This window comes from Mixophyes fleayi, chromosome 1 (genome assembly GCF_038048845.1).
Source record: "Mixophyes fleayi isolate aMixFle1 chromosome 1, aMixFle1.hap1, whole genome shotgun sequence".
NCBI classification, from domain to species: Eukaryota; Metazoa; Chordata; class Amphibia; order Anura; family Limnodynastidae; genus Mixophyes; species Mixophyes fleayi.
In genome coordinates this window covers 307978380-307990974 of record NC_134402.1, presented here as the reverse complement: position 1 = coordinate 307990974, position 12595 = coordinate 307978380, and the positions used below count along the sequence as shown (strand labels likewise).

The following is a 12595-nucleotide window of genomic DNA, read 5'->3' as shown; positions in this document are numbered from 1 at the left end:
GCAGCCGGGTGCGCATGTGCACTAAGGGCAAATAATCAGATTCAGCCTGTGGCTGAATTAGCAGGCATTAGCCTGCAAGTGTGGATGTCAGGGCTAAGCCCGGATTGGTCTTTCTGTATCTGGCAATTAGCCTGCAAGTGTGGCTCTGTCTAGGGGCAGGTTCTGATTGGCTGAGGTCTGCTGCCTCATTGCCGGTTATAGTTCCTGTATCCAGTCTGCTAGACCTGCTCTCTTCCTTGTTCCTGTCTATTGGACTTGCTGTTGTTTACCCGTGTATGACCCTTGGCTTGGATTTGGACTTTGCTTGTGATTCTCATGACCCTGACCTCTGGCTTGAATACCGACCTCCCTGTTTGCTCGTGACCCCTGACCTCAGCTTGTATATTGGTACTGTTGTCTGCTGCCGGCCCCTGACCTCTGCTTGGATTCCACTCCACTTGCCTGGGCTCTCCCCAGCCGGTACACACTTCACGACCCTCTTTCAGTCCGCAGCCCAGTCTGTCCCCACCATCAGGGGCTCCAGTGAACATCTGACTGGCAGAGTAGACTCCGGGTTGTGCTGTGCCGGCTGGAGGGGTTCCTAACACTATGTTGTTCCCCACACTCTCCCTGACATTCTCCTCCTCATTAATAGTGTAACCATGTTCCTCACAGGGACTCTAGGAGGAAATGCTAAGAGACTCTGTATGCATCGGTCCCAAACAGCAGCAACAATAGTGCTTTAAATGGATCCCATATCTGCAAGTATTTTTATTTGATAGTGTAACAATATCAACAATTTCTAACATTGCTATAGTAAAGAGATGTAAATGAGGGCATTGTTACCTTTATAATGTTAGATAACGTTGTCTTACATTTGAAGGTAATTTTGAACCCCTGCAATGTGTGACAGATAATTGCTTTTTGCAGAGACCCTGTATCAAACAGGATTAAAAATAGACTAACTAGTTTGTTCCTGCTGTAGCTCACCTGACATGATAATCAATACGAAAATGGTCTCAGAACTTGACTTACTGTCTGTTAACTAAGTATACTTGTATAATATCAACATTTCCCATTACATTTGCACATTAAATATATTTTTTGTTTGTTATCCTTTAACATACTGTACTGCATTTTGAGTGCATAAGTAAATAAAAAAAAACACATAACTCTGACCTGCTCAAACGTTTTGTAATTTGCACTTGATGTCTTTGCCTGTCAGAGCTGCAGTGCATTCTATGTCACATATTCTTACAACCTGCATAAGCTAGGCTGCGTGAAGCCTTGAGATGTCTGGTTACGGAATAATTTGGTTATTTGTGTTCCTCTCATTCCTATCACAATAGTCTTCTCTGTGGTATGGGGTGCAGTGTATGAGTCTCCATGGCAACGTCTCCCCCAGATACAGGGGGAGCAATGTAATATAGTTGGCTTCTGGTCTCCATGACAACAAAGTCTGTTCGGATAAATTTCTCCTTTTAAGGTCGGGAGATAGGGAGACTGCATTGGGGAGGGAGGAGGAGTAAGGTATATTCAGAGAAAAGGTATAAAGACAGAGAGAGGTGGATGAGAAAAAGCCCTAAATATAAACAGCCTTACACAGTATATATATGGATGATTAAGCCCTGTCACTCATGCATCTGTTACATACTGCTTGTAGCCACCATAAGCAAATATTTTACACACACTTCAAGTGAAATTTGTTTATTTCTGGCTTTAACAATACATGTTCTTCACTTGATGGGCATGCTAAAACACCCCAAAAATTAGTTATCCAAATGGTGCCCTTCTCACGAGACTGGAAAGCATCCTTCCGCTTAGCCCACTGTATGTAGCTCTGGTTTTCATGTCCTATAATATCATGTGTTGCATTTGGTGCATTGAGCAAATAATAAGAGTATTGCAGTAATAGAGCAATAGATAAGTATTAGCTGGCAGCTGTTTGAAAGGCATCTTGTTGGAGCCCATGGATTATGAAACCACAGCATCAGCCATATGATCTGAGTATAGCAATTTATTATTATTATCATTATTATTTATTTACAAGGCAGCGCCGTACAATCGAGAGTAGAACAAAGCAAAAATAATTACATAATACAGGACAGAGGAGACAGCACATATATAGAACATAGGATTCAGGCCACCTCCACAAATATTTGTGGTTTGGAGTTTTTCTTCTTTTTGTACAATTACTTTAGGGGTTTCCTATTACCTCCATTTGGCTGCATTTCCTATCCCTCCATTCACTACATAAGGGAGCAGAGATAAGATCTCTTATTTTTATAGGATGCAATAAGGGGCAACAGAGATCAGGCAGAAAGTAATGGACAATAGTGTGCAGGTTGAACAGAATGGGGGTAGGGAGGAAAACAAGTGGATGGGTGGCTCTGCCTGTGAGGTTTTACAATCCAAAACCAAAGGAGCCGACAAAAGAGTGGTTGATTTGGTGTTGGAAGAGAGGGCAGTAGGGGATGAGTTTGGATCTGGACTGGTAGGCTTTGATGAAAGAATGGGTTTTTAAGGAGCACTCAAATTATTGAAGGCTTGTAGACAGTCTAATTGGGCTTGGGAGTGAGTTCCAAAGGTGAGGAGCAGCACAGGAGAAGTCTTGGAGACTTGAGTGTGAAGAAGTAATCAGTGGGGAGGTGAGGCAGCAGTTGTTGGCAGATCAGAGAAGGATGGGAGGCAGCATGAATGAGGTTAGAGATGTAGGGGGAGAGGCAAGGCTGAGGGCTGTGTAGGTGAGGGCGAGGAGTATAAATTGGATTCTATTGGGAATAGGGAGCCATTGGAGTCACTGGCAAGAGGGGAGGCAGAGGCAAAATGGTGAGAGGAAAATCAGTCGAGCAGCAGTGTTAAGGTTAGATTAAAGTGAAGAAAGGCAGGTGAGAATGAGGTCAGAGAGGAGTAGATTCAGTAGTTGAGATGAGAGATAATGAGAAAATGGATGAGACTTTTGGTTGCATTGAGGGTGAGAAAGGGTCTGATTCTGACAATATTGCTCAGGTGCAAGTGGCAGAGAGACAGCTTGACATGCATGAGAGAAGAAAAGGGGAGAGGTCAGGGGAAGAGAGGTAAAATTTGGGTGTTGTTGGCATAGAGGTGGTGTTTGAGGCCAATGGAGCGGAAGTTGTGCAGGATGATATGGTGGTCCATGGTGTTGAAAACCACAGAGAAGTCCAGAAGGATGAGCAAGTAGAAATGATCCTTAGATTTCACAGAAAGAAGATTGTTAATGACCTTGGTAAGAGCATTTTCAGTGAACGAAAGCCAGATCACAGTAGATCATGGAGGGGGTAAGAGTTAGTCAGGGAGCTATTTATAGACAACTTGTGCAAAAGAAGCTTGGAAGGGAAGAGGGAGAGATATTGGGTGGTAATTGGGATAACCGTCAGGGTTGAGGGAGGTTTTTTTTTTAAAGGTGGGTGAGACAAGAGCATTTTTAAAGGAAGAAGGGAAAGTGCCAAGTTGAAGAGGTGGGCTAAGTGGGAGCATTCCGAGAGTGAGTGTAGGGGGTGAGAGGGGATATGGTTGAGGGGGCAAGTAGAGGGGGAGAGGATGATAAAAGAGCCTCAACTTCATCCACAGGGATTGGGGGAAAAGGAGAACATGATTGGCTAGAGGGGAAGGATGATGGTAGGGTGAGAGGGACCTGAAAGGAGGAGATCTCTTGATGGATGGCGTCAATTTTGGAGGTGAAGTGGTGGGCAAAGTCCAGAATGGAGAAGGAATTGAAGGTGTCAAAGAGGTGACAGGTGTTAGAGGACTGTGAAGAAATAAGAGACTTGAATTATGACTGTTTGGAAAGAAATAGATCAGAGTTGTAGGATAAGAGAATGAATTTAAAGTGGAGGAAGTCAGTGTGAGAGTGAGACTTCCTCCAGTGGCGATAAGCAGTGCGAGAATACTGTTGCAGGTATTGCCACAGTTGGGATTTGGATACTCGAAGCATAAGAGAGTCGGCCCATAACCGCAGAGTCCAGGCCATAGGTTAGGGTGCAGTTGTAGAGGTAGACATCCTGAACAGGGCAAGAAAGGGTAGTAAAGGGAGAGAAAAGTGTGCAAGTGAGGAAGAAAAGATGACATGGTCAAGGGCCTCAAGGTTGCACTTAGTGAGGATGGCTATAGGAGAGCTGGAAATGGCAGAATCAGGGAGAGGTTAAAGGAGAGTAGATTGTGGTTGGAGAGGGGGAAGGAGATTATTTAAAATATTGGAGCTAGCACAGAGATGGGAGAAGACAAGATTAAGGGAGTGGGAGGATGAGGAAGTCCATTGTGAGAAAGAGATCGATAGAAGTGGTTGTGGTAACTTCAGTGAAATTGTCAGTCAAGATACTGAAGTCACACAGGATGAGGGAGGGAAGGTCTGAGGAGAGGAAGTCGAGGAGCCAAGTAGAAAAATTATTATGGAATTGGGAACAAAGGTGAACTGTGTACAATTAAATTAAATGTTGTCTCAAAGGAGGAGGAGAGAAAGAAGGCTCAGGGAAACTGACCAGGAAGGTGCAGCATGGGTATAGAAGGATGCCCATGCCACTACCTTTTCAGCTCCCAGGTCTAGTAGTATGGGAGAAGGAAATGCCCTTGAAATAGAGAGCAGTAGGAGAGGTATCAGACGAGGAGAGTCAGGTGTCAGTGATGGCGTGGAGGATACGCATTACAAAGAGCACAGGACAGTAAAGTAGATGTGAAAAAGGTTAGCAGAATTGCTGGTACACAGGGGTGAGCAAGGTTTGAGCAGGGAGAGTGGCATGAGGAAAGTGTAGGGATAGCACAGGTTCCTGGGTTAGGAGAGATGCCACCGGCAGACAGGAGGAGGAGTGAGGTGAAGAGGAAGATGTGGGTTGAAGACATGTGGGAGGGAGCTGGAGGAGGGTGGATGAGATGAAAAGAATGTTGTCAGGGGTGTGAGGAACGGTGGGTGAGACATCATGAGTTAAGGGGCACCCTGGGGAAGTCACTAGATTGGGGAAAGGAGGAGTGGGGAGGGAGAAGGGGGCAGGAGTGTGGAAGCATGACCATTTCTAGGCCTTATGGCACTTAGTGGGTGCCCCTCTTTCTGTCCATGGAAAGGAGTAACCAGTATGGTTAGGTATGTACTATGTCATAAAGTATAGTGAGAAAAAATAACCTGAACACTTCCTTTTCATTAAAACTATGTGTTGGAAACAGGGAACTAAGACAAACAACGGATTAGAAACAAACAGAAAAATAAAACAAAAAGGGCCTGCACTACAGTATATCACACTGCTGTTGTTAGTATCCTGCTTTTACACTGTGAATGCAACATGTTATAAGGACCTTTCTCTTCTGCATTCTATACAGACCATTCATTGATACTGACCAGACAATATATGCATCAAACATAGTGGGTCATTGATGCCCATCTTAAATGGTGTACACATCATCATAGTTTATTTTGGTCCACGGTTTGTTTTTCAGATTTGCTTATGTGGATAGCTGATACATATAATCCTTATGCTTTCTACAGTTTGCATCATGTTAGCCTCCATGAAACCATAGATGATAAAAAAAAAACACAAAAGATTCTCATCTGGACAAACTGTTACTTTGTGCTACTATCAGTTAGGTAATTAGTTATCACCTTTGGAAATGTAATGAAAGATAATTCATGGATGTCACACCAGCAGTGCACAATTATATACATTTGCTTGGTCTCAGCTTGTTTGGTGATGTGTTTAGTCTTTGGAGCACATAGTACTTGCATAGCCCTTTAAAAGATGGTGACCAGGGCTCCTCAGTTATATGGCTCACTTGAGGCCATGTGGCCAGTCTGATTCCCTTATGGCACATGGACAGTATAGTTCAGTGATCACAGCACAGAGAGGTCATGACAAGATTTTGACCTCTGCTTGAAAAAACCTTTATGTTTTCCCATGAGCCCTTGCAAGAGTCGCCTCGCTCTTTTGGTCAAACTTTCTCTGCGTCCTGGTGGCAGGAGGGTAGCTGTCTGAGGACTGCGTTCTCCTTCATCCTTTCGTAGGCGAATCTGTCGGACAACCCCCTCAAGCAACTCCTGAGTATTATGGTGAAGGGCAGCAGACGTCTCTGTGTACTTACAGCTTAACATGCCTGCCAAAGAGCGTCCCTCTGAAAGAGTGCAAGAAAAAGTACACAACAGCTTCATTCCAATACAAATGCAGTACAGACTCTTTGTGATGTCTACAATGACAAGTTCAGCAAGTGCCTGACATGATACAGAAATATTACTTGGATAAGCTCAAATGTTCCAGGCAGCAGTAAATATAATGAAAAGGTAGAATTTCAGTTGCAAAAACAAACAACATAGTGGTATGAGCTTTGACCCAACAAACAGTCACAATGCAGGTGCATAAAATTAGCATGTCAGTGGGCTGGAACTTCAATGCTCTCTTCCTCCCGACTAAACTAATTCCAAAACTCTTTAAACTACTGTCCAGCAGAGAGCACTACTGAGCTCATTGCTTCCTCCCTTTCTACAAAGCAGCATACATAGTGCAGGGGCAAGTGCAGGATTTTCACACAGACAGGGTCTTTATTAAGGGTTCAGGCCACCCTAGGCAAATATGCTCGTAGCTCCCCTCACCTTTCACACCAGCTAATACGCGGCAGGTAAAAACAAACTCATCCTTAATTTAAAATCCACCTTCCATAATCCCCCCCATCATCATGATCATCATTTATTTATATAGGGCCACTAATTCTGCAGCGCTGTACAGAGAACTCACTCACATCAGTCCCTGCCCCATTGGAGCTTACAGTCTAAATTCCCTAATATAGACACACACACAGACACACAGAGAGGGAGCAATGTTTATGTCCCTGTGTTTTCGAAACTCAGCTTCACTTTACTTTTTCAAAGAGTCAAGGCCTTTATCACTCATTTTATTTTCATTTAAATCAGAACTGTATAGCAGAATGGATGCATGACTGAGCACTCCTGAGGGTGAAGAGGTGAAGGTGGAGGGGCCTGTCACGTCTTGCCTGTCGCCATCCTTGTCTCTCCTACTCACTTATCCTCAAGAGCATGACAAAGATGACTCATAGCCTTCACCATGGAAATACATGAAGATTAAAACCATACTTGCCCATTCTCCCAAGTGTCCGGGAGCAGGCAATTCTCCCGCATCCTGCCCACTTCCTAGTGAATGATTTGCGGTGAATCGCGTCATTTTGGCCCTGCCCCCAGCGACAAAATGACGTTTTCATCACAGGGGCAGAGCCAAAAGGACATGATTTGCCACGACCCACCCCCTCCTGTCCTGCAACCATACCCCCCTTTCGGAGGACAAAAACTCAACAATGGCAAGTATAATTAAAACTGTACAATTTTCTTTCATGTTTCCTTTTTACTTTGGAGAACAACTATAACTTCTCTTATATTTTATAATTAATTTCAGTTTAAAACTATTCCTGTCACAATTTTGCACCCCCAAAAGTCCTCCCCTTCCTCCCAAAAGCCTAGACTGCAGCCTAGTCAGCCTATTGGATAATCAGGCTCTGCACAGGGTGATGGGATTTTCTGAAAGTCTCAGAACAGTGTTACAATATATTTTCTGCTCTCCATATTTTGGACAGTCCATGAATTATTTATTACCTATTATTTATTGTCTTAAATGTGAATTCTAAACACCTGTAATAACCAGTCCACGTGGTAGAATGCAAGAACCATAAAGTGTACCGTTATTTACAGCAACTCAACTATTGCTATTCTTGGGAAATATACTTCCATGTAACCACATTATGTAGAAAAATAACTACCAGGACCCCCTGGGCAGTGCTTAAGCCATAGGCACCAGCTTCATATACTTTTTGTTGCATCTAAAATAACACTGAAACACTAATGATTGGTTAAAAATCCACTCTAGACCACTTATACGCTCAGATGTTCATTAGCATGCATAGCACATCTCTCTCATTAAGTGTATTAACTACAAGCAAGCACAAGGGAGAGATTGTCAGTGTCTGGAATAAACTGGCTCCTCTTTTCAGAGAAGTGTAAGGTGTAGACTTCTCCAGAACACACACACACACACACACACACACACACACACACACACACACACACACACACATATATATATATATATATATATATATATATATATATATATATATATATATATATATATTACACATACATACACACACACCATGCAAGATAGGGTTTACATGTATAGACATGGAATATGAATATCCCAGTCAAAGGTAAGGGTGTAGGTGTAATATTTAGGTGTTGGCCCTTACTAATACACAGTTAGCCCCATGTCCCATGTCATTTGTAGTAAACAGGAATAACATCTAAGTTTGTTAGGATATACAGGGAGACCCTCTCTTTAAGCTTGGATTATCTCTTGTCAGCTACTGAAATGCACAAAAAATTATAAACAATCTCGCAGTGTAATCTCTACCCCAGCTGGGCAACTGGTGGCTTTTCATGTGTTGTGAAACTACAAGTCCCAGCACACTTTGCAGCCATCAACTGGCTATCTGCCAGCGGAGGATGCTGGGGCTTTTAGTTTCACAACACCTGGGAGTAAATGTGTCAAACTGAGAGTTTTCCGGTGGGTTTGAAAAACCAATCAGATTCTAGCTATCATTTATTTAGTACATTCTACAAAACGACAGCTAGAATCTGATTGGTTGCTATAGGCAACATCTCCACTTTTCAAATTGAAAACTCTCAGCTTGATACATTTACCCCCTGGAGAGTCACAGGTTGTCCAGTTCTGCTCTAGCCCTTCACTGAAATAAAGTAACTTTACTGATAAGAGGTATTGTGACCCTCAGCTATCCATTCCTCCTAAGGGATAAACACAAACGTTGGCTAGAACAAAACTATGTACTTTGTAGTCTATATTTGTATAGCTTAAGAATGCCCATTTTTATTTATCCTTTCAAGTTGTATTACTATACATTGAAGAACAGCAGTCCCTATAATTCACTTGCCCATTGCATGTCTATGTGACAATACCTTCCATGCTGACCTCTCTGGAGCGAGCTAGATCCCCCTTATTGCCGACAAGAATCACAGGAACGTGGCGGTGCGGACGAGCAGTGCGTAGTTTTAGAAGGAGACCAGGTAGACGTTGGAAACTGCCGCGATCTGTCACTGAGAAGACAAGTAGGAAAGCATCCCCCATCTGTAGACAGCTCTCTTGCATCCAACTATGTGACCCTGACTGAGAAGGACACAAAGTCATTGTCATAATGAGAAACCACCTCTATAAAAGGTGGAAAAATCACAGTTCATGGACAATATGTTTTTGGTGGGCTTTGTGCAACTCTGGGATAAGCTCTCATCAATTTGTCAGCTATATGAGAAGGGGAATAGGGCGTAATAGTATTATGCTTCTCACCTGTTCCCAGATATCATATACCATTAATGTTGTTTTTTCTCCATCCACTGTCAGATTTCTTTCATATGTAGCCTCTGTGGGTGACAGGATAATCTGGTCATCTTCAGGTCTAACACACATTTTTGCCCTCCCATCCCCACGATAAAAACTCCCCATAATTCACCTGGGTGCTCAGCCTCATGGGGGAAAGTGTCCTGTAAGCCTCCAAATATACCAGCAAGAGTTGTCTTTCCCACTCCACTGTCACCGAGCAACATCACTTTGTAGACCCCAGGCTCTGGGCTACTGTCTGAGGACCTCACAGAGTCAGATGACCCAGAATGAACACTAGGCCAGTCCAGCTCATCTACAGCTTGTGCCCGCCTCAGCTGGTGCTTGTAAGGCAAGGGCATACTGCCACGCCGACGGGAATCAGATGGAAGAGGAAGACTTCCTCGGTGTTGCCGCAGACCCCCAAGCTTCTCTATTTTGTTTAGTGTCATGTCTGTATCTGTGGGGCAGAAAAATTATCAGTAAGGATCAAAGCAATTAGTACCCACAAGCTTCAAAAACATTCTAAGCAATATGTCAAAAATAAAGGGCCACTAAACATAAAATTTGTATAGCTTTATTTAACAAACCTACTAATAACAATCACAAACAAGCATATGTAGAAGTTTCAGACACTTTCAGAAGTGATGATGTTTGAGAAGAGTTGTTTATTATAGAGGAGGGTTTCCCTATGCACACCAGACTTCTTGTCAATATCCTTTATCACAGGATGCTGCAGGATAGTTTTGATGCCTAAAATGATTAACAGTGAATGATATAACAATATTTTATATACATTATAATATAAGAAACAACAAATGCAGTTATGTTAGGAGTGTATGGTTTTTTATTAAACTCTGTTTAAAATAGGATTTTTGAGATTTTTAAAAAAAATACTAATCAAAAAATTATTATGTATTATTATAATAAAGCTGATATTATGCTTTTTTATTTGGACAGTTCTCCTCTAACTGAAATCCATAAACTACATATTATTATTATTATTATTAAACAGCTGGATTATATTTGAGAATTTTAAAAATGCTCATTCAGTGACCCCTGTTATTTGAAGTATTCACACCTCTCCTTTACATTGTTAGCAGCACAGAGTTATATAATCACACTTCTGTCTTCTTTCTAATCTAGGATGATCTCCAATCAGTAACCAGGACAAAGAGAGATTACCCCAGTCCAATCCTACCAATAGTGGGGTATCTACTTTCGTAGTTGTCTCATTGGGTATTCAAAATGCAGTGATTTATAATGGATTTGTTTATTTAACACAATTGGTTTTAATGGATATCAGTAATGAAACAGTAATTTTAAAAAATGTTCATACACCCTTCCCAATGGTACAATAAAGGGATACTGGCAATACCAACAACACATTATATCCAGGAACAAAATCTCACTAATTAAGCATAGTAATTAGTAATTATTTTTGTTACTGTTACTGTTTTTTTTATATGTGAGGTTTTCTCTAGACCAGTATCACTGTGAATCTGTCAAGAGGGTAATGTTCTTCAGGTCTCTACAAAAAATGAGCAAAATAATGAAATAAAAAGTATTAGTACAAAAGCAGACTTCTAAATAAGAGAGAGATTATGTATTTATTATGTGTAAGTAGTAGACCTTTGCTTGCCACCAAAACTTTCCATAACAATGTCAGAAACGTTCAATTAGAAAGGATTGTGCTCTGATCCAAAAGTGTGTAGCACCATGAATAGTCTCTAATCATAATACAAGGCCCCTTAAAGTTGGGCACATGCCAAGGCAACGTGCCCAATACATGTGACATAGCTATCCTCTGTGTAGCACTGCCAGCCTTGCTATGATTGAGACAAATATGGCTTTTGCATATCAGCGTTGTAATAAAGAAGATAGGATATTGATGGAGCCCACTACAATGTCGTAAATGCCATATACAGAAGTTAATGAATACTCGGGTTTTTGGTCCTCCATCCATCCAAGCTTGTTAAAGAACATCAGTTAAAGAATGACTGTGCCGAGTACAGGTCGTCTTAGTGACATGCAGAGGGGGGTTAAATCATTTTTTGCCAGATTTCTTTACTAAAACTACCTATATGAGGTTCCAGAATAGTGGTTAACCTATAATTGAGGGATCTCTACAGATTTTTACTATCATACTCAGTGTCACAAAAACATAAATAACCCGGACATAACCAATGTATGCCAAAAAAATAAATAAAGCCCTCAATGGCATTCTCTTTTACATACTACCCCTTATCTGCCAGAGATATGTAAAGGGTACTAAATCGTTATCTCCCAATGCAAAACATGATTAATACATCTCCCGTTACAGCGACCTCCGCGGTATTGAGCTAACACGCCCCATACATTATGATTTAGAGCTATTAGTCTGAAAAAACATCCAGATTCCAATGCCCACCAATACTTGCAGGTGCAAACTATTTCCGTGTGTTTGAACCCAAAGGCATGTCGTCTATGAAAATATTATATGAAATAACTCATTATTTGCCACAAAAACTTCCCTCACTGCCAGACAGGTTAATAAATAGCCAGATTGCCTGCATACATTAACTCCTTCTTTGCCGTACTTGCATATTCTGAATTTAACAAGCACTATTTGCATATTCCTGTTAAATGTTTTGCTCGTATTAATTGATCGGTTCTGGATGAATGATATCCTGCATATAAACAGCGCAGGTTCAATTTATACTGCATAAGTAACAAAATCAGATGAATTAACCGGCTGGTGCTTTAAGAATTAAACAGCAAACCATCCAAAGACCAACCAGCTGGCACTTCTCTACATCCTTACTGTATCCTTTTAATAATATTTAACTATCTGTTCCACCTACCTGTATTTCCCGTATTATCCCCTGGCTCTGACACCTGTTTCCCTCCTCTAAAACCCTGTCTTCTGCCTGGGTCCTCTCTGTGACAGATGCTCAGCTCCATCTGGTCTGTCCCTCCCAGTCCCTTTAAATATTCCCCACTAGACACACACCGTGGGCTGGGGAGACCCTCCCTCTCCTGACGATATTTATGCAAATGAAGTAGTGATGTCACTGGGATTCCCTTTCTACAGATCACATGATGCACCCATTCCGTGCCCCTTACTCCAAATCTATGTTGTTTATAGTTATTGCCAACTTCCCAGATGTGCCTAAGGGTGCAGGTGGCTTGTGCACTGCCAGGGATGGACTCAGCTGCACATATAGTACGTACTAAATTTGTAT

The 12595-nt window shown here is 41.9% G+C and overlaps 1 protein-coding gene across 1 annotated transcript; it reads right to left on the bottom strand.

Moving 5' to 3' along the window:
- Window positions 1-1697: 1697 nt before the first annotated feature.
- Window positions 1698-12358, bottom strand: REM2 (RRAD and GEM like GTPase 2). The gene is made up of 5 exons (XM_075211332.1): window positions 12215-12358; window positions 9505-9831; window positions 9342-9415; window positions 8957-9164; window positions 1698-6093 (listed from the first exon to the last, which is right to left on the bottom strand). Exons 1-5 carry the CDS (start codon window positions 12312-12314, stop codon window positions 5816-5818), a joined length of 987 nt encoding a protein of 328 aa, XP_075067433.1. The 5' UTR covers window positions 12315-12358; the 3' UTR covers window positions 1698-5815.
- Window positions 12359-12595: the final 237 nt, after the last annotated feature.